The 23,582-nt window shown below is 33.8% G+C and overlaps 2 protein-coding genes across 2 annotated transcripts; both read right to left on the bottom strand.

Moving 5' to 3' along the window:
• Window positions 1-1,693: 1,693 nt before the first annotated feature.
• Window positions 1,694-7,736, bottom strand: LOC144424235 (receptor-type tyrosine-protein phosphatase alpha-like). The gene is made up of 8 exons (XM_078113348.1): window positions 7,596-7,736; window positions 7,375-7,514; window positions 5,741-5,874; window positions 5,469-5,545; window positions 3,356-3,472; window positions 2,241-2,389; window positions 1,961-2,123; window positions 1,694-1,798 (listed from the first exon to the last, which is right to left on the bottom strand). The coding sequence occupies exons 1-8, from the start codon at window positions 7,734-7,736 to the stop codon at window positions 1,694-1,696; spliced, it is 1,026 nt and encodes a 341-aa protein (XP_077969474.1).
• A 455-nt stretch (window positions 7,737-8,191) lies between these two features.
• Window positions 8,192-20,373, bottom strand: LOC120331374 (uncharacterized). The gene is made up of 22 exons (XM_078113347.1): window positions 20,286-20,373; window positions 18,721-18,918; window positions 17,172-17,375; window positions 16,669-16,896; window positions 15,991-16,227; window positions 15,795-15,902; window positions 15,134-15,250; window positions 14,866-15,049; window positions 14,663-14,778; window positions 14,468-14,597; window positions 14,311-14,377; window positions 14,072-14,245; window positions 13,775-13,997; window positions 13,379-13,484; window positions 12,738-12,872; window positions 12,378-12,646; window positions 12,133-12,244; window positions 11,710-11,774; window positions 11,034-11,212; window positions 10,857-10,957; window positions 9,170-9,246; window positions 8,192-8,253 (listed from the first exon to the last, which is right to left on the bottom strand). Exons 1-21 carry the CDS (start codon window positions 20,371-20,373, stop codon window positions 9,243-9,245), a joined length of 3,045 nt encoding a protein of 1,014 aa, XP_077969473.1. The 3' UTR covers window positions 8,192-8,253; window positions 9,170-9,242.
• Window positions 20,374-23,582: the final 3,209 nt, after the last annotated feature.

The following is a 23,582-nucleotide window of genomic DNA, read 5'->3' as shown; positions in this document are numbered from 1 at the left end:
ACGATCAAAAACAGTGTTGGTCGCGCCCGAACAGGAGCTCTAAAGAACCCAGTTGGTCACAGGTTAGGCAAGAGAACGATATGTAACCATTTGAAAATTTTATGATCTGTTAGTCATGTGAATCTGGAGATGTTGATGTGGTGCTCCGTTAACACAGAAATGCCACAGCTTACGATTATGGGATTGTCGGTATCAAAAGCAAATAGAACTAGGTCTATAATATGATACCTGTTTTGTGTTGACAGCTTGAAAGATTAAAACTTGTCTGACGATTTTCAGTTGAGTTAGAAACATTCCTAATCGTAGTGAACGATTTCAAAATTCATGCTAATTTTTTAAAGTTTATATATTATATGCTCGTCAAAAATGCCCCCGAAAACAAAACGAGGATGTGTGTATAAAACTTACTGTCAAGAAAGACCAAATTTCGCGTATTATTCGCGTATAATTTCCAAGCATTGTTAGAAAAAATAACAAAAATTATTAGAACTGCTATTCACGAGTCACGATATTACGAGTTTTTTTTAATTTGGGTCGTAGTCGTGTGGTTTATTAACCATTGTACAACTCACCCACTGAAACCACGAAACTGTCCAGCCAACACAATGGGCAATTTACCTCAAAATTATGCTCAAATGGCAGAAGAAAATTCAATAAAATCAGAAGAATCTCAGTGAAGTGTAAACTACAATGTAAAATTATGGCAAGTCTTACTAGAGCATAGGCGTACATCAAATGCTAAGGAGATTCATATGCATCAGAGTTAATACCACAGCCAAAACACAGTAATAATGACTATGAAATATTCTAGAAGTGTGATAATACAACATATACAATAACGAGTACATCCCTAAATTGCAATTGAATTGCAATTGCTTTGAATAAAAGAAGAAAGAATTAAAATAATTTGCTCTAGAGTCTAGACAGTGTTCACTTATTAAGCTACAATATTAACATACACTTGCAGTGAAAAAAACAAAATTTGCAGCATGAAATTTAAAATACCACTACAAAAAAATCGACTCAACTTACCGATTTATCCGGTCAATAATACTACAAACAAGTTAACAGATACTTGAATACATAAAATTTATAATACAGTATTAAATGCATGAGAAAAGATCTAAAAACAGGAGAACCCAAAATCACAACAGCACAAAACGCTGTCACCCTCTTTAAACCTAAATTGGCAAAATCACGAGATAAACTAGCGAAATAACACAAACCAGTACACTCATATGACAAAAAGTAATAAATGAAAAGAAAGCTTAGCCATTTAAGTTAGTTAGTTATTTGCTTAGTTATTTGTTTCATGCTTTCAGCCTGAATGTTCATGAGCATATAAATCACTACACTCATGGCTGCAATCCAAAATCTTGCATATTAAATTTGCTCGGATATTCAGTTTGTAATGTTCATTGAAATTTGTCGTTTCGTCCATCATTCCGATTGTCTATTACTACGGATTCAACCTGCGTTGAAATTTCTCAAATCTTTTATCTACGACCAAACACCCCACGAATGTCGGATATTTATTGTAAATGTTTGATCATATAATTTAGTATTCATGATCGGAATAAAAAGTTGTAAATCTTTTTTCAACTATGTGATTTATCAACTGGACACATTGTATTTGCTAGCAGACATAAGTCTTGATACTTGTATGAGTTGATATAAAACAATGAATTGTTTGTTATTGGTCCATATTGTCGCTTCCTTCTTTCTCTTGAAAGTTTTCATAAAGATGAAATGATTGAAGGAAGTCGCTGACAGCCTGATAGCAAAATTCATATTGACCCTAAAAATAGAGATAATATATTCTGTAACCTCGTTTATAATTTGCGTATCTTTAAGTAGTGAATTTTGTTTTAAAATAGAATTTTGTTTTCCCAAAAGAAACAACTATTCTATAACACACAAATCGCATTTCATTTCTTAGACTGTCTACAACTCTGCATACCTTATTTCGGACCATCATCGGTCTTTGATCCCTCAGATCTTTCACTGTTCTTAAGATATCAACACGATTTTCATTTTTCAGTCTCTCGATAAGATTTGAAATGGCACAAAAAGTCCCAGTTCGTCCAGATCCATCACTAAACAAACGCAAAATTGTTAAATAACTGAAAAATTACAAAATAATCCCTCGAAGCGGTTTATCTGCGTAGAATTGTTATTTCATTTTTCTGGTTGATTATTCACTATGTATAAGGCCAAAGCAAGGTCTGGGATATATTTACCTGCAATGTACAAGCATTGTCTTGTTCTCAGAACTTGCCAATGTTCGATTGTGTCTTTCAATGCTTGCAATTATCTCAAGAATATTGCTAGAATTTGCTGGATTTACTTGTTCAGGCCATTGGTCGTAGTAAATTTGTGAAACTGCCAACTGAATAATAAAACGTATTTTTATCAGTTCAAATTCTGTCCTAGTCAATGCTTTTGTACAAAAGTAATGCATTGCATACATGATCGATAGAAAATTATGGTATTCATGAGATGATTCATTGTGAAAACGCTTTTCGGGCCGGCCATCAGTTTTAATATGGGTGCTCACGAAGTATTCGTACCAAGATGGCGCACAACCTGAACATAGTATGTGATCCAGGTTAGGGTTGTACAGGTTGTTCATCATATTGGTACGAATACTTCCGGAGCGCCTTAATATGTATATAATATTTTAGCCCATAATACGTCACCAAATCCTATATCAAGTACGGACATCAAGTCAGTTGGACGCTCAAAACTATTTCCACATACACAACCTTTTTATCTTTGAGTGATATTACAAATTCTCTTTTCGTGTAACCCGCTGAACAGGTTTCTAAAGTTGTTTTTACATGCACAGGTCCGTAATTCCACTCCTCTGCTTTGCTGGGCCAAAAACAGTAGTTTGCCTTCTCGTTTTTCTGCAATGTTGGCATAAAATTAGTACGAATTCAAATAAAATTTAAACTAGATAGCGATCGCAGACCGCCGTTACGCACGCAATCGTTTGCACTTTGCAGCAACGAAAGTTAGGGTTCCCCCGAAACAGAAACTGCGGTTTCGATTCCTACGCTCTGACTCAATAGCGACACCGCGTGTCTCATCACTAATTAATTAATAATAATATTAATAATCGCTAATTATACGACATAATTCATCCAAAATCAATAGGCTGTGGGTCCACCGAGATATGATGAATGCACATGCAAAATTTGGAGCAGATTCGCTTTCGTGAGATATCGCGTAACATACGAAAGTGTTTAACAGACAAACAAACAGACAAATACCTATCAACATATTTACCGATCGAGATCGATAAGTAATAAAACTATTCATTAATTTAATATCTACATAGTAAAAAACTTGCCTCACACAAGGATACAATCATGCTGACTTTGTTATCTAATATCATTCGCCAGAATACTTGGGTACTTTCCGAAGTTGGAGTTTGTGCTGCTATAAATATGTCTGTCGGATAGTAGGACTAAAAAGAAGTTTAAAAGTAGAAACAGATTTCAAAGTAATTATGGATATTCAGAATTTTCAACTTATAGATGCAATATTTAGTTAAGATAACAACTTTTCTAAAATATTCGATCTGATTTTTGTGTTTAGTTCTAGGTCAAAACTATGGCTTTTACTTTTAAACTCATAAATACCACAAATGAAGATTGGAACTTCATTTCAGACTACGACACATATCGAATTAATTTATACATTGTTTTTATTTCTGTTATTTTGTTGGCGAAGCCATAATTGTATTCACAATTTCTTTGTGCTTCAAACTATTCAATTGATTGTGAAAGTTACATTAGATGAACGACTTATTACTGAATATATACCCAATGTCATATGCATATACAGCCAAATTTATATAATACGGATTCACTCAAATAATGTACATACATCGATACCGATCCGATACCAACAAAAAACTAGAGATATACCGATATATCGGTATCGGCAACATCGGATATTTTTAAATCGGAATTTGTCTCGGTACCGGCTAAAAAGAGACCGATATATTCGGCTTTTTGATCTTATCCGGAATGGTTTGAAGGATAAATTATTACATGAATTGGGATAACTGAAATAATTTTGCTGTGGAGTGAGCATATGTGCGGCCCACTCTCACGACTAGAAACTGGTATATATCATGAGTTCGCGGTATCTGGAACCATGGGGTTTTATTACAATTCAAGACTTCTCCATATTTTAAATTCCAGTGAGCATTAAATATAATTACTTATAACTAAAGTTAATGGTTTACGCAGATAAATGGAATATATGCGTCAATGATTATGGTATTATAATGCATTTAAAAACGTACATGCCGCTACATTGGATTCCCCGCTTTGTAAAAAATACAAAATATGACGTAGCACTGAAGTTTTAACCTTGTATACTGCAGTTCTCAAAAACGAATGCCCCTGATTCTCACTTGTCTTAAGCTATTTATCATCCAAATTATCTCAATTAATTTGACTATTTTTCCTACCAAAAAATATTGTTATCTACATTTTGAATAATATGTGATAATTAGGAAGAAAAATATTAGTCAAATACCACAGCAGATATTTTGAACATTGTTATTGCTAGCGTGTGTGCACAACAAAATGTTTGCAATTATTGCAGACATCTTAGCACGCAAACAGATTTAGTTAGGAGGCAATTAATTCAAGTATTTCAATAAACCATCAGAGTATTGAGTTCATAGTCACGACATTTTTTTGAGATATCTGTTCTCCAAATTGATACACAAGAACATTGTATATGTGTTGAATATTATCACAAATTGTCGGAATTTCTATAATATAGACAGTTAGGAGTATCGGTATTGTTGTTCTCCTTGGTATCGGATCGATATCGTTATCAATGAATGTACATTTTATGAATGAAACATATTATATAGATTTGACTGTATATGCACATGACATCGCTGTATATGCATATGGCATTGGCGCCATAGGTATATGAGTTGCCTTTATGAATATTTTTGACTGTAGTTACTGTGACCGTTACCAACCCTATCGAACAACTTTGCGACAACTAAAATTCATCAACAACAATGAGAAATCAAAAATTGATTATAATCTAGTCAACGAATATTGCAGCTACTTTGGAAAAAGCAAAAAAAAATTCTACAATCTCATCCGGAAGTTATTTGATGGGCAGTCGCATTTCTCCCCCAAAACAAGGTATCTGGACTGGTTCTTCAAGCCAGACAGGACCATAACCCAACTTCCATATTTCAACGTTCGAGTTTAACATCGCGTATTTTTAATCACGGAAGCTTCGATTGCTCCGTCAACTATTTGATAATGATAGCAATCTCACTGACTGGATCACTGACATTCAAAGTATTCCAAACAGTGCAGAAGGAAAAAAACACGCAGAAGCCATTGGCAGTTACCGTATGTGTTATTAATCTTACGATAACAATTTTGTGATTTATAGGGGATATACAATAACAAACTTACTGTGATGTTGCTGGCATTGTAATACGGGACACATTTGTCAGCGGGATTCATCTTAATTGACACCGCATTGTGGTCATCTGAAAACAAAATGAGATCTCATGTATAAAAGAAGTTCAAATGTTTCATAGGAAGAACGAGTAGCACGCAGAAAATGAAAGTAAGCATTAATTATAGGCTAATTGTGACTAAAATATTCAATGAGATGTGAATTATCATTAACAGCGAGTTTATAGCATTACTATGATATAATAATATCGATAAAAATGACTTACATGGAATGACTGTCCGATCGCAATTCAAATGTTTATTTTCCGTCTTCCATCCAGCAGCTTGAACTGTGTCGAGCGGTGGAAAATAGTTCAGCATCTCAAATTCATGATCGATTTCATTTGACTGACCATTTTTTCTAAAATATTCCCAGAATTTTATTTGAAATTGTCCACTGGTGTTACATGCTTATAGCCAGCTTTCATATATAATTAAATACTATAAGCAAACATGATAAATTCATTCGTAATATATAATTTAATTTTAATGTCCAAATCTTTGCCTCTATGCACTTTTATTGCCAAAATATTGATATTACTCTGGACCTCATGTCATGTTAATCTCATATACATATATTGCGCCCTGAGATCATTTTCAAATCCACGATATATATGAAGTGAAAATAAAAGTTATTCTGGCAAATTGCTGTTGATGTTGTTTTGACAATACAACAACATATTTTTCTACGGACTACTAAACTGATTGGTTTTAAATTCTCAATAGTTTAAGATGGAAGTGTTCCCTATATGGTTATAGCACTTGCTTTCATAGCTCATCTCAGCTTTTTCTAAAATTAGGCTGAATGTTGCTCCTTCACATGAATTTACATATGTGAATATTTAGGAAAAAAAATGAATTCAAATCTTATGATGTTTTTGTACTTTGACTCGAATCCAGAAACATCATCATCTGATTCACCAAACTGATACAACTCGAATAATAGTTTGTGGATAAGTATATATTGATCCTATAAAAATACCACAATGGTTAGAGATACGTCCGTCCATTAGTTGTATCACATATACTGTGTAGCTTGTTTGTTATAGAAATATAATTTATATTTTATTTATTACTACCTTTATCATTAAACCCCCATCGTAATGGTTTATTGATTAAATATTAACAAGTATTCAATATGGATAATTTAGTATCACGTTACATCTATGCGTCACAGTTCTGATATTAGAATATTCCAAACACGCGGTCAGTAAATATGCAAGGCATATGTGATATGAGTCAGAATTATTTGCTGAAACAGTGCATTGAAAGATTTTTAACAGACAATGAAGTGACTAACATCTTTGACTCTGACGAAACGAATAAAAATAGAAACGACTGAATTTGGGGAGTGCAACAAATTTCAGTTTGATTTCTTCGGAAAACTATTTTGTTGAAATAGTGAGTTGATCATTGTTTTATATCTTAAAACTTCCCAACTTGACAAATACTGAATAAATACATTGCTAAGCAATTCTAAATGCAAATTTTTCCCTGTATGCACTTTTGCATCCTTCAGTCACAAGACAGTATTGAAAAGTGAATATGTTTACACAGCAACTTGCAGAAGGAAATATAACCGCTTAGGTTATATTCCGAAGAATATATAGCCTACAAAGGTTGAAGTACTAATTGAAACTCACCAATGTTTCGACCATCTCCGGCCTACGTTTGCGCATCTTACCGACCATTTCACATATGTTAAAAATCTCTGATTTGGCGATCTGTTCTGAAAGTATGTCTAAAGCTATAAAAGTTCCCGTTCTACCCACGCCCGCGCTGTAAAAAAAATCATAAAAATGAAAATGGGTTTTACACATATTGCGAATATCAGCAAAATGAATAGAATGAAAGCTCATACCTGCAATGCACAACAATCGGTCCTACGGATTCGCTTTGAGGATGGGCCACTGCTTTGTGGAATCGAAACAAACTCGATGTTGCAACAGGAATTCCACGATAAGGCCATGCTATGAACTGGAACTGCAGGACTTCTCTTGTCTGAATAATATTTTGCAATTAGGATTAACCATGGAATCACAGTCAACTTGACCCACATTTCAATTAAATTATGATGCTTACCACATTGTTCTTGGATATTTCAAACCGACGACGAACGAAGTCTCCACATTTCGAAATTTTGATTAAATTGACGGTGATGTCTCCATACGTGATGCTCTGATCACCATCCTCGGACCAATACTGTGCACATTTAACCTTCATATAGAAGTATAACGTGGTAGATCTTGGTATATTTTGTTTGGTGTTAGCACTGTGTTACTAAATTTGCTTTACGTCGTTTTAAAGCGAGTTAATGTTTATTTAATTATATATGTATATAATGTGTGTGTGGAATTGGGCATGACCATCTTCGGAAACTAAACTTCTTTGTTTGCTTTTTAAAGGATGTGCCGTATCAAATCAGGGAATGTTTCTCAGTAGTTAAGAACTCACTATAAACTCACGAGAAAGTATTTAGCGGTATTAAATATGTTTAGTAAATGACTATATGCACTACATGCATAGATGTCGTTCATGATCTAAAAATACTTATTAGATTCATAAAAAGTTATGCACCTGTGAAACTTGATTATCTTTATATTACCTTTTTGTCTTCTATTAATCTAGTCAACGCAGCAATTATGTAGCAATCTTTCTCCCATATCATTCTCCAAAATTCTGTTATGGTATTTTGCCTGGGTCCTTGCGTAGCAATAAATTTGTTTGGAAAGTTGTATCCCTGAAAATGTAATAATATCATGAACTGACTCTACTCGACAAGTAGGCCTATGGGTATTGAAACCCGCCGTTCCATGAAATCCTTTGCTGTTCTCATATACAGTCCATATATTTGCATTGCACTTACATTGGCACTCGTGCACTTATACCGGTAAACTAGAATCGAACATAGACAAATTTATACGTTTGCACCCATGGACATTCGTATTCGCGAACATTTGCACCGATAGATATTTACTCTTATGAACATTTCCACTCGTCGATTATTGCACCACTATACATTAACACGAATGGACATTATCGTATAATTGCACCCACTGGAATTTATATCAATGGATATTTTTAATCATGGATATTTGCACCCGCGTATATTTGTACCCACTTTCATTTTCCGGCTGTTTATTTGTGTTCGATGGAAAATTATGCCTTTGTTCCAATCATGCCTGACCCGGGGCTAGATCTTCTCACCAGACTGTGGGGTAACGAGGCTGAAATGTTTATTGCCTCTGAGTCATGGATATTCTAATGTATACATAATGATGAGTAATAACGCATTACAAATCTACATTTATAGATATTGAATAAAGTAATGTAATTTTATCTTAAAAATTTGGGTGTGAAAATCTCCATGAAAACAAATTTCTGTGGGTGTAATTATCAATGTGCTCAAATGTCCGTGAGTGCAAATATCTAGTTGCACAAATTTTTATATAAGCAAATGTCTATGGGTGCAATAGTTATGACTGCAGTCTGTACGCGGGTGTATAATACGTTGGTGCAATGGTCGTGGGTGTGGAAATATACAGGCGTAAATGTAATCTGTGTAGTTGCGAGGGTACGTGGATGCGAATATGTTGCCACCTCGATAAATTCGTGGCGTCAGCGGAAATACAGAAGGCTGGTATCCTTGTACTCACGTCAATGTAAGATGCGTTTATGTAATCGGAGAACTCATCGCCAGATAGTTTTTGCAGTAAAACTCTTGTGTTATCATCTAGTATAAAAATAAAGATGCAGGTCAAGTTAATTTTTTTCAACCAGTAGAATCAACAGTATACAAACTAAAGGCGAAAAATAAAGCATACAGTTTTACCAGTGAAGGAAAGTCGCGAGGAACCAAAGCTGGATATCTAGTAGAATAATAAATTTGAACACTATCGATCAAGAGCGCTGCCAGGATTTTCGAAGGGAGAATGGTTTCAAAATCCGAAATTCCTACGCAACGGCTCCTGAAACAGACGCCGCGATTACGCACTTGTTAATGTGTGTCTCACACTTGTACTGCTTATCCCACATTTTGGGCGTTTTTTCTTTTTCTTCGAGCAATAAAAGATTCGACTTTTCCAGCGTATACTGATTCTTCTGCCTAGTAAAATACTCAATCGATGATGTTTACGAAAATTTAAAATATCTTTCTATATTAATTCAATTCTGTTTAACGTAACTCGCGGCGATGTTGCAAATTCTTCAACGCCGTTAGAAAAATCCCATAAGGTAAGAATTCATTTAGTACAATATAAAAACATATAAAGTATATTAGAATATGAAAATGCATATTCATCGTCTCGAAATCCCCGCGAAACTGCTCCTGAAACAATCACCACAATTACGCTTCATGTTTAAAGAGCTGACTTTTTCAACCGATAATGACCAATCTTTGACCGATACGCAGGCTTATCCATGGGAATGAGATGGGATGGGACAGCACACATTTGTATTTCCCATGGGAAAAATATGTCCCATGGACAAGCCTGCCGATGCGTGAATATTTAAAACGTCTTTATTAAATTACTTTTATTCAACATAACATATAAACAATACTCCTCTGATATACTATGGTAATCCACGGACATAAAAATATGTGGTAAAGTACCTGGGCTGAATATATCTTGTTTTCATTCGTATTTTGCGATTTCCCATATTAGACAAATCTGTGCTGTTCTTGCAACACTGACTTCGCTCTATTTCAGAGATATCGTTAGAAAAATCCCTACGTCTGTGATTAAATCCATGAGTTCAAAAAAATTGATTGAATCTTTTTTACTTTAATTCTCTTATATATGTATCAAGCCGCGTCAGGGCCCGTCGGTAGTTTTAGAATTGATCAAATTGTACATCGTTTGCACAATTCATTGTTTTCGATTTCAATGACTGTATGGTTTTCAAAACCAAACAATTATTAAAAGGTGTGCTATAGGCACGAAGAAATTTTTCAATTACCAATGTCTAAAAGAGCGTTTTAAATCTGTCGCTAGCCTCCTGAATCAAGACTTATGGTGTTTCCGTTTTATTTTAGGTATTTTATAAGAAAAGTTCGGTTTACGGACTTACTCATTCAATTCTCTTAAGCATCTCGTCGTCGATGATTATAACAACTCACACTGGCGTGATTTTATTTACTTTTCTTTTGCGAGTACGGAAACATGCTTTAAGCGATATTGGTAACCTCATTGCCATTTCAGCTGCGATATACATAAATAACCTATAAACAGTTTTCGCATTACACAGTACTATTTTTTGCACAATTTAATTGAAAAAATTCGAATAAAAAAATGTATATGCGACAGAAACTTAGTTTGATTAGCAATAAATTGTCCTACTTACACGGAACTATGTTTTTTATATCTATTCTTCGGTTGATTTGCTAGTAATTTAGAAATTTCTGCTGTTAGCTTGCATGACTTCATTGCTGCTGGAACGTCATTCTAAAAATGGGATTAAGCTTGATTTTATGCATTTACCATAAATGATACATTTCATTTTTTGTGGTTAGATATATACCTTGAATTCCCGTACGAATAATAGATTCTCATCAACTCTTTTGTCATTCATCAACTGAAACAAATTTGCCAGCTGGAAAGAATGTTTTCCAAGTAGTTGATTGCTAATTTTAACTGGATTCCGTTGCTCAATATTTGCTTCAACATCCATATGCTCGACTACTTTAAGTGCGTGGTGGTCTGTAAAATTGAATATTGCTTAGCACTGGCCGAGTTGTACAAACATAATAGGGCGATACAGTTTTGTGGAAACGAAAAAATCAAACTCTTAGAAACAATTTGCGATGGGAATCATACATATAACTGAGGTAAAATGAATCAGGATGGGGCAACACCTGATTCACAATTGAATTCAAGTATTATGTAAATTGTAAACTTTTAATCATTGCATAAAGAAGTCATAGAGCATATATATAATGGTAAACGTAGCTGTCTTTGTGTCGTTTTGTTTAGGTCGGTGGTTCTCAACCTTTTTTCTTTCGTGGCCCATTTTCGTTGGACAAAAATATGTCTGTGGCCCACCTGAAAATGTTTCTGTGGGCCATGGGTCACTGGTTGAGAACCAGTGTTTGAAACATTAATATTACGCGATATGATCAATATTTACTAAAGATGAATTACTCCATATCCATTCGTTGTTTATCAAGCTGAAAAAGAATTTCCTAAAATATCTGTACCTCGATTTGGTGGAATACTTCTCATTGCAATCTCATCATACACATGATTTTCCTTCGCTTGTTTCCTACCATGAAAAACGCCGTTATTTTTTAGTGTTATTTGTTCTATTTTAGAATTTTCTATTTAAATAAAATCGAAAATATAAAACAACGATTAGATGATTATAGTGCATGGACTGTGAAATGAATATAGGTTTACGCATACAAGCGATTGTTTCAATATTTTTAATTAGAACTATCGTTTGATGTACTTAGAAGAATTAGAAAAGTTTTGCCCTCATTTTTGAACACTGTGGTTAATCATTTTAATCCCAAACTATTCAATGGATCAAATACATTAATAAATGATAGTGATTTGTGATGTGTCACAATGCTTTTTTGATCTTTTCAACAAAATATTTGACAATCACAATCGCGGTTTACCTTCTATAAATTTTATAAAATACAACACCAATCACGGTTAGAACTATTATCAGCACTATCACCAATGGTAGAATGATTTTGAGCGGTAAATCTGATCCTTGTCCAACCGTTTCTGTGAAAAATAATTTCCACAGTTGTTATGGGTTCTCTTGTAACAGCTATAATAGCACAAACTTTACTTCTTAGTGTTGAGTAAATTCGAACGCCTATATTAACATTTTGTTCTTATTATCATCAAAGCTTACCCTTTGTTACAGACCACGGCTCGGAAAAACCACTTGACACAATGATAGGATCACCGCCATCTTCATCCGGCACCGAAACCAGAATATAATGTTGGTATTCGCTGGCACTGTCCAGCTTTCGATTATTTCCTTCCACAACATTGTTTTTGATAGTTGATCTCTTTTTTCTACTATTGTCGTCTTTACTCCCGCAGGTTTCATTCGACCCACTCATATCACAGCAAGTTGTTCCGCCATTTCCAAGAACAATTCTTTGAGTTTCATCAAACCTGTGAAAATGAATCAGCTTCAATAAGGATTAATTAAAAACAACCTTTAGCATGTATAAATGGTTACGCTGCTTGCGTTGTTCTGACATACCGATTCAAGGCAAACGCAACAAAACTATCTCCATCTTCCACACTATCATTGAACTGTTTCATCATGTCAACATCTTTTATATTTTTTGTTTCATTTCCGTCTTTTGTACGTTTTTGAACAACAACAATATAACAACTGAAAATAGCAGGTATGCACGTTTACAAAAGTCATCGGAAAAAAGTGAAAAATTATGGAGCATCATAGTGTACTCATATGTTTAAACGGTTGATTGAAGGCTGCTTATCGTTATATATATATATTAAAAACTCCGTTCTAACTAAAATTTGGTTTTATCTCGTTGGATAAAAAATATGTGTTCTTCGTAGTAAAAAAAGACAATTTTGAAAAATTCGAGAAAATAGCAATTTATGTTGGATAATGTTTACACAAGGTATAAATACCAAAAATACCCGGCGTCAACTAGTAATCTATCCGAAGTGCATCCATCGAGTTTCAAATTTTTTAACCAGATTATATAACAGATATATGGGTGATGAATAATGTGTTTTTTTCGTAGTGAAAAACATTTTTATAAAAAGTTCTGTAAAAAAATCTGTGAAACTTGTGGTGAATTGACTAATTATCAGATTGATGCCATTCATGGCAAATAGTGTCAACAAACTAAAGGGGTCATACTATACCTGACCGATCCATTTCTTTCATCAACTGGACTTAATTGTATTGTAATTGTATTATGTTTTGGATTGCCGCTGTCGTATATCGCTGGAGTGGTAACTACGGACGGAGCTGTAGATAGGACAAATATGATATTGCTTTATTAAGTTGAAAATGTCGAACTTCAACGCAACGCCGGACCGGATCCAAATGGATATGTATTGCGTCGAAGTTAAATTTTAGGGAAGTTAGGATTCCAGACAGGTAGAACAAATTTGGAATTGGAAGGGAACATTTTCAAAATTGTTTTATCATAATATTATTGACCAGATTTAATTAAAGAACAAAACGTAAATAAATTGCCAATGTACTGCGCTTTGCACAGTACTTGTAAACGATCAAGATATTTTCATTGCACTTACCTGCTCGTTTCGTAAAGCAACCAGTAGCAACATTACTCCATGCTATCGGCGCTTTTCCGAGACACACAGCTGGGGGAATGGTGCCAACCTGTACTTTATATTGTGAGTTTGGATTTGTTGAAAACGCATATTCAAAAGTTATATTTAACTGTCCTTCCAGAAAATTGGAAGCATCGTTTGTGTTGGAAGATAATGAGTTTTTCGCTCTTTCGTCAATTTTTATCTGAAATATTGAACATATTCACATCATTCCGTTAAATTATGATCAATAGAATAAGTATCGATCAAGACACTCACAGCATAACCACCAATATTTTTCTTGTATTGTTGATTCCAGTTAATCTTGCAATCCTTTCCAGTATTTGAAAGTGTGATACCGTTTGGTGGACCAGAGGGTCCCTGGCTGGTTCTTTCAACATACGTTCGAAAATATTTTTCATTATTTGAGCATCCTTCAATCTCTGGTATTACCTAAAATCAGTAAGTTGTTTTCAGATTTTTTTTCATCTTTGCAAAAGCTTCTGGTTTCGACCTACCTGTATCTCATACTGTGTGTTCTTTTGCAGTTTCAATAAATCGTGAGATGCGTGTTCCTCAGATGTTCTATTATCAGAAAACTTAGGTTTAATTTCACGTCAATTGAAAACAATCATAGAGAAAGACAAATAGCAACTCTGTGAATAACCATCTCACCTGATTTCTCCGTTTAGCTTTATTGTATAATTTAGTGATTCGAAATCTTTCAGTTCGTTCCAATCTACTGTCAACTTATTTCCATCGCAGATATCATTAGAAACGTTCACTGCATTTTGCTTTGTTTTACCTTTGATAAAGAATTAGTTAACACAGATGGCATTTTCTAGTCATAATCAATACAAAAACAATTACCAGTAACGGTTATTTTTGTGCAATCCAGAACATTTGTAAATGCAGAACCATTATACAGTATTCCTTTCCCACTTATGTACGTGTCGTGCGTTATATCTTTTAGAGTGTGTTGATCTCTATGGAAAAACAGATAAACAAATAAGCCGAAAGAATTTTCAGCAAAAAAAAAAAAACTGACAATGTACATGGAGTAGTTAAAATACTTTAAAATTGACCCATCTGTAGAATCTTCTCCATTTACGGAAAATGTTTTGTTCAGTTTTCCGTTTATGAATAGTTGAAAGTCAGCTTTTCCCGCAATATTTGTTACCACTTCGAAGTCTATTGTAATTGACCCGCCTTCTGTCGTTTGATATTCGTCTTTAGAAAATTTAACAGTTAACGGACCTGTGAAATATTATGAGTTTGTTGAAATATATAATTTGAGCGGCAATAATGAGTAAGACTGATGGTAAATTTGTTGTTTCTCACCATTCTGGCAATGGCGTCCGAAAAACATTGGTGGGCAATTGCATTTGTAGCTACAGCCGTACACTACGCATTCCCCATTCACACAATGATTTGGAGAACAAGGACTCTTATTACTTCCTGCGAATGTAAAAATTTATCAATTTACTACTGGTTAGATACAGATTATCGTTTCGACGTGTTCAACAAATTTCAGAATGGAATGTTATCGAAGAAGAATTGACAAACATTTTGATTTCTTGTATACGCATATATCTTATTTAGACTCAGCTAAACGGAAAAGAAAGAAGATACCGCACTTGATTGTTCTGGCTACATTGAATCACACTGTTCATATCATTGACTTCATATTCAGTGCCCAGACTCAAAAATTAAATAAGAATATATAGCGATATTCAGTTTCTTAAAATTACGCCTTTTTGTGCGCCGAGAGTGGACCGTGCCAAACTAAAAATATATTGCAATCTATAAAAAGCTATAGAATGATTCCGGTCTTCTGACGATTTATTTGCGTTATTTTAAAAATATGAACACATTTTTATATTATTCAATTATGAATTCGTGAAGATTTACAGAAGATTAATTTCTAAAAAATTACAATAAACTATAATTTTTTTTTTCGATGATATACTTTCACATCTTGATTTCATTTCATCTGACATACCGGTATTATTCCACATTTCGCAAATATATTCCTGATTACAATTGTGATATTCCGTTCTTTGATAATACTTCAATACCGCACACTTCTTGGAGGTTGTACTCGTGCTGTCTGAAATTTAAAATCATTGAAATTAAATTATTGCAATATTCGAAAATATGCAATAGAACTCTAAGACAACGATATGCACTGGACTCACGGTATGGATCACCATCGCCCCAAGTCCATTTCCCTTTATTTCTCCATGCGTTAATCAAAAATGTTTCGGTTGATCTCATTTCATTGTAAAGAAATTTGGCTTGTTTCGCTGTCTTAGGCATGGCTAACTCGTATCCCGGGCCAGCCCGATCTTTGCACGCAGCTGCAGCTTTTTGTCTACCATTGACTGAATCATCCGATATCCAGTATTTACAGTTTTCATTCTTCAATATTTTCACTAAAATTTAACAAAATGATTTGGAACATATATTCATTTAGAGGCATTTTAGTGTTACATACTCTACTCAATGGAAAAAAAAAACTTTGTATAATCAGAGTGCGGGAATATATTATGCCGTTGTGTGAACACTTGCTTGTGAAGACAAACAGAATTATGCTCGCGTATCAGCGTAATACTTCTCAAAACCAGCTAAATTTGGGTAAAACGGGCCTATAGCGAATATCGAGTAAATATGAAAAATGTAAAAAGGAGCTATTTGAAGACACTTCCATTCCTTGCTATAGACAATTTGAAAGCGACCCAGTATAGACGAAAGCGATATTTTGTTACAACGACAGCATTCACAACCTCATCCATGTTGACAACGATTAAAAAAAATAATCACAGATTTATTTTATATATATTTAAACATTTATAAAAATATAAAAAATGACTTGCGTTGACAACTTCCGACCGTTGATATTTTAGGACTCCAGCTTGCACTTTCTCCCTCTTGTCGGCATCTGATAGTTTTGGAAGTTACTCCATTTTGAAATTCATATCTATTACTGCATTCAAGAACGCAAGTCGTTCCAGCATTTCCTCGGCATGTTTTTGTCAGATATGTCGGTTTCTTCGAATATTTATTTCCCGGTTCGGGTATTATGAGCGTCTCACAGGTTATACCTAGAAAAGGGAAATATATGAATTCAATTATATACGACTTAGACATATACATTATTTATTTTATTAATATTATCGCAGAAAAATTAATTTTATATTCTTATGAATATATATCAAATCAAACAATATTTTAGGAGGCCATCATCACTCTGGCAACGTGTTTGCTGTGGAGATGAAATTTTAAAATACCACTAAATATTTTGCGGTAGGTTGTTCAGCTTGTACAAATACAAAATTGTTCGAGCAAATCACTATATAATTAATTAATATACACTTACGGACGCATCTTGCATTGTTTAAATTTTTCCATCGAGCTGTATCACCTGGACTGGGCTTTACACATGTCACCTGGTTTGAATCTCCTTCAAATTTATATCCACTCGCACACTGTAAATAGCATACTGATCCGAGGGCGTTGTTCCTTGTGCATTGGTTCTTCCTTGTTTCACCATTATGAAACAAATAACCCCCACAAGTTATTTCTGCGTGAACAAATATTGCACTTCATTGTAGTACATTTTAATATTATCAATACGATTTTTATTATTATTAGTGATGCTTTTATCAAAGATTACATTTGTCTCATACTCGAAACGCCAATCTCGATGCGACAAGGAATTTATAATAATTGTATTTATCTTATAAATATTTCGAAAATTCCTGTTTAATTTTAAATTAGGCAGCCTATTCAATTGAAAAGACGTAATAAGTGAATTAGGCAGCGATCCCATACTATCCCACTGGTGGGTCGCAAAAGGAATCTTAGTGGGTCGTGAAAAGATGTAGAAAGCTTTGGTTAATTATATTGGTTATTAGGATCGGTGCTACTCAAAGAATGACCATGTGTTTTTTTAGGCATAGCTGTTTTGTACACTGTACAGCACTTCTTACCGTGTTTTCCCGAAATTTAGACAGAATTTAGATCCATTTTCTTTTGAAGAATAACACTATGGTTTTTTTGGAAGAGGTCTTTTGCTTTCATTTATCAAAAATAAAATTACATTGTAGAAAATTCAAAGATTTTTTACTAAACATTATATAAAAATCGACATCCATTGTTTTAATTTGTATTTCCTATACAAAAATCAAGTGACAAATATCACAATTGTGATATCACACAATCTTGAATAGTGTGTGATCTTCACCTTACCTCAGGCCAATAAACCTTTCTTCTCCCACACATTTTAAAATTTATTTTAAGGGTAGGGTTTAATAAAAATCATTTTGAAAATTCAAATTATTATCTTATTTTCAGACCAGGTCTTATTTTCGAGGAAACGCGGTAGTTTTGCGATGATTAGCCATTGCTGTGTTCTGTGTTATGTCAGAAAAAAAAATTTAAATTTAAGTGGTTCGCCATAAGCTGTGGTAATAAATAGTGGGTCCCGACTCTCAAAAGTTTGGGAACCACTGAATTAGAGTGTTATTATATTCAAATATATTCAAAATTAGAATATTAATATACAAATATTTGACGATGTGGCATTGTTAGTGCTCAAACGCAACCTAATAAAATCATACGTCTTTGACCTTACTCTAGAAATACATATGGAAATATTACAAGCTAATGTTGTCTAGATTTTTGAATTCGTTTATGTCTAAAACAACTATGGATAAAACGTCGCTAAGATCATGTAGCATTGATTACAAGTTTGGACATTTCCATGTTACGAGATGTTTCAACACTAATAGCTATTATTTACGTTGGTTCTTGGAAAATGTAAGTTGCTTTTAATGTTTATATGTATATATATACTTCAAATATGAATATTTTGATTCGAGCTTCGTTGGCGAATTGTATCTATCACTTCTTTTTGGAAGACTTACGAGCGCATTTTGTATTCCCGATTGATGACCATTTAGCGGGATTCGTGGTTATTTTTCGGCATGTTGCGGTTTTAGTTGTTCCTTTAAGTTCATATCCTTCTGCGCAACTCAATGTACATTCTGAATCCAATGGTTTGTTGGCACAAAGTCCAACGATGCGGAGTCCGTTGTTAAATGGTAAACTAGGACATGTAATCTCTGTAAGTAAAGTAAAAAAAAATAATATAAAATTGGTTGAGGCCGAGATTCTCAAACTTTTGGTGTTAGGGAGCCGGTGAAGAGGTTGACTATTATTCACGGAGCCCCACAAGAAATTTTAGAATATTTACTTACCGATTAAAATTCCATAGTAAATTACTTTACTTAATTTAAATGCTAAACCTTTTTTAATAGGGCCAATGCAAGTCATGAATAAATCTGAATTTCACACATAAATCATGTATAGTAAGGCTATAAATTTGACACTTGACAAACATATTAATTAACTCGGGGTCGGAACCACCTTCTAATATTTTTTTTTTAAAAGTTGCTATAAATGCGCGGTTTACATTTTGTCGAAATCGCCGATTGTTTTTGTCAGCGTGACATGTTTTTTAGATCGTAAACATCTTTACGTCGGTGATTATTCTCTTTAATTCTTCGGCATATGCATTTATCGTTCCACGAGGACGACGATAATTACTTTTTTGTTCTCGGGCCGGATTATGAGTTCAGTGTGAAAAACAAGATAGTATAATATAATCATCGGCGACGAGATGCTAAAAGTAATTAATAAAGGGTCCGCAACCCAAATTTCTTGATTGAAAAGCGGCATTATAAAATGTTTAAAATAAAACCTAAAACGGAAGATAACGACACAAGTTTTGTTTCAGCAGATTCGCGACAGATTAAGAACGCATTTTTAGACATTGTATATCCCAAAATTTTGTTACGATTATGAATCGGGACGAACATAAATATCTTAATCAAACTATCGGCAGTGCGCAGTACGAAATCGCTTTCAATATCTTCTGATAACAGCGTTGTTCAGGATATACGGTAGTTCACAAGAGCTTCGTTTCCCTTTCTTTTTTCATTGTTTCTCATTTTAACGCCAACTTGGAAATTTGTAATGGCGATATCTTGCTTAAAAAGCGCGTATTTTCTGTTATTTTAGAAAAGTAATCTTACATTTTAGTAATCGTAATAATAATTTTCCACCTAAGTGCGAGTAACGATGAACACAATTAAATTATTATAAACAAGACACAAGGGATTTCTGTGATAGTAAAACTGTGCAGGTAATTTTTTCGAAATCACCAGGCAAATAAAGTTTATTGGTTGTATAGTAATATTAACAAAAAACGAGATTCAGATAATTTGTACAAAAGATCAAAAATTACTTATTAAGTGAAGTTTTTTATTATTTTTTCGTTGAATTCTTCAAGACTGGCCATTCTATATTGATATTGCCGAATAGCCGATGCATGTAATTGATGTAATCGACGGCACATCTTTTATGGATCGTGTACATAACATAATATTTGGTCAATCTGTACATTGAATTCATTAGTTAATTTACAAACCTGCTGTAACACCAGATTGTGGGGAAACTTCAAAGAAAAATTGATAAAGGAGAAAAGCGACAAGTCCTCTTGCAATTTGGTTCTTCATCTGGAAAGTGGCAATTCAGTATCGTTGATTTTGATTCCTAATTGATGTATCTATGTTTATCTATATTTGAAGTATGTTCTCAAATATAAACTGATAAATAAAGAGAAAATTTACTTATAATTCTGTAACTTTATCAACAATTTACAATAACAATAAAACTCAATTGAGGTTTTCCTTTTTTGCAGGGGTAAGTTTAATTAAACTAAATGATTTTTTTTATTTTAAAAAGTTAGTTTGCCTTTTCTCTATATATTTTTGGTTGCTGGGATTTGAGGTTGCGCGAGACTAACACCTCCTTCCTCTATGCCTTTGTGCTAGTAGTAGATACGTGTATATACATAAATAGCTGTAGTAGGAATAAACATGATTATACTACAATACTTCACAAAATCTTGTTCTAAACTACTTGTCCGAGGAAATCTGAATTTGGTCAAACGAAACGTTTCAGAAATACATTTGTGTTAGTGTGCATCAGGAATCTTGAAATACGTAGTATATTTGGTGGATAATTTCCGAATATTTTGTTTCAAATCATTTAACTTTAATATGAACTGCGCTGATAACATTTTTGGCATTGGTTTAAAAAGTCGTCTATAAAATTTAAATTCATCCGCCCAATCATAATATCTATTAAGCTACTGTATGTTAGGCGTAAAACGTAATTAGAACATTAGGCTATATCAAACAAATGCATAATATTAAACGCAAAAATTAACATTTTGATCCTATAATACTCTAAAGTTAAACACAACTTACAAAATGATAATATTTTTATGCAAAAGAATATTTAGATCTTATCTAAGCAGTTTCCCGCCTATACCAACATTAGCATAGGCCTAATGGAGTGTTACTGTTTTTGTAACACGGATACGTTATCAGGGTAATGCTGACCTTTCGTTACGCGGGCGCAACCTAGATCCAGATCCTCTGAATCGTTTCGAAATGATAGAGGTGAATGGGAAATTTCAGCCGTGAACACGTCATGCATTGAAAATATATGTCTCCAGCCTCACTCATGATTGACAAATTTCCGAGCAAATGCTCGCATCGAACAGCGATTGTTCTACGTATTGCATTCATAACCCGTTGTCTCATTCATGCTTGTGATAGCAACTAGGTAATAAATTTTTCTATTCAATTTGAAAAATATTGACTTACATTCCTTACGAAGCTTACTGAGTCAGTTTCCAGTTGAAATTTTCAATTTGTTGGTAAGTTTCGATTTGTAAATTGGCGGATATTTATCATAACGGGCAAAAGTTTTATAAAAATTTACGTCTTCAAAATTTTATTTTACCTTCTCTATTTTACCTATTCAACTGCTGTGCGCATAAGTTCAGTTGTGAAACTTCAACATTACTGAAGTCCCGTACCACAGAAGAACAAGCACAATAAGAAGCACAAGCACAATATAAACTCTCCCCCTTGTTAAAGGGAAGGAATTGATTAACTCCTTCCTTCTCATTCATTCATGATATACCGGTATTCATTTTTTTTTTCATAGTCGACCCGACAGAAATATTGGCATCTTGCTAATAAACCATTTAGCCAAAAGCAGATATTATTTAATTGGCTAATTTTTACCCAGAAAATAAATACAAGAATTTTATTATATTTTGACACATACTTTATCACAGGATTATTATAGTCTTCACTAGAACGGAGGATGTAACTTGCGCCCAAGTGCCTACTTATAAATCAGTATGTTCAAGTTTGCGCCGTGTGGAAACGGTTCCGTTACGTGGCTTGAGTAAAATCAAGTATAATTTTTCATTTCTATAATAGAGCATTTCTATAACAGAGTGGACAGAGCCTAATCAGAATGCAGACTATGGACCTAAGTATCTTATATATACAAGTATAATATATCCTATTCGAGTTCTACTTTTTCATATTTTTTACTTGCTCAAGTGTGTCCACCACTTCAAATCCGAGAAGAGGGTCATTCCCCTTGCCTGAAAAAAGGTCATTCCAGTAAAATTGAATGATAATTTTATTCATCAGCATTGTTTTTATCAGAAATTGAAACATGTTGATATTTTAAATTAAAATCAATATCCAATCTACTTGGTTTATTCAAGAGTACTTGTTTTGTCAGTAAATAATATTTTAATATTCGATATTTTATGACGTCATACGGTATTTTATAATTTTTTAATGTATTTTTATATTTGTTGAAGGGGATTTCGCAAATTTTATAGCCTAGGACAGGGATCACCAAACTACGGCCCGCGGGCCAGATCCGCCCTGCGTCGTCCCTTCATCTGGCCCGCACACGAAAAAATGGCAAATTTTTCCCAATGGATGTTTCCCCGAGCATCATTTTCTTGTTCATTTTGTAACATTGACCAATCAGCAATATGCAAAAAGTGACTTAACAATAGACCATTACTCATCCGCTCAGACACTTTTGTCACTCGGACAGATTTTCAGCCGTGGTTTCAAATAATAGCCTACCTCGTTTTTGTGATTTTGAATGCTATTTGGTAGTTTTTGGTCGTGATTCCGAAGTTTAAGTATCAATCAAATAAGTCAATCATCATTTTGCCTTCTTAGGAGTTTAATTGCAGTAATCAAAAATTGTCTAGAAATAGCTGTGATAAAATAGGCTAAAATCTCCTACGGGAACGCAACGTTCTGCGAAGGATGCATTCGTACACTCGTGGCGCGTGCTTTCGGCGAAACTTTTGCTGTAAATATTGTATCATATGTTAGTATAGTATTTTTAAATTTGAATTGATCAATGGCGCAAAAGACCACTGAAGTTATAAGCGCCATAAAACATATAACAACAACAACAATAAACTTTTGCTGTGTACGTTTCTCGTTCTAAAATGAACGTTCAACGTACATTTTGCGCTCAAGAGTTCAAGTTACGTTAACTTTTGTACTGCTTAGGATATTTGTCTAGAATTCTTGTATATTTGATTTGCTATGATGTTCTTGATATATATTCTGCGATATAGAATTCAATATTCAAGACTTCAGAAATGTAGAATTTATATTGTTGAATAAATTGAATGGATTTCCCAACCTTTGGTAATTTATTGTATTGACAAAAAGGTTCGAGTCATACCTTGCCGGCGTTCAAAAAAGTTTGGTGACCCCTGGCCTAGGGCATGATTTGGGGGCAGGTTGTATGCACTTGTATATACCATAATATTACTTTTGTAGCGTTTGCGGGCAACATTAGTGCTAAGAACAGGTAA

Source organism: Styela clava, chromosome 6, assembly GCF_964204865.1.
Source record: "Styela clava chromosome 6, kaStyClav1.hap1.2, whole genome shotgun sequence".
Taxonomy (NCBI): Eukaryota; Metazoa; Chordata; class Ascidiacea; order Stolidobranchia; family Styelidae; genus Styela; species Styela clava.
This window is presented reverse-complemented; position numbering and strand designations above follow the sequence as displayed.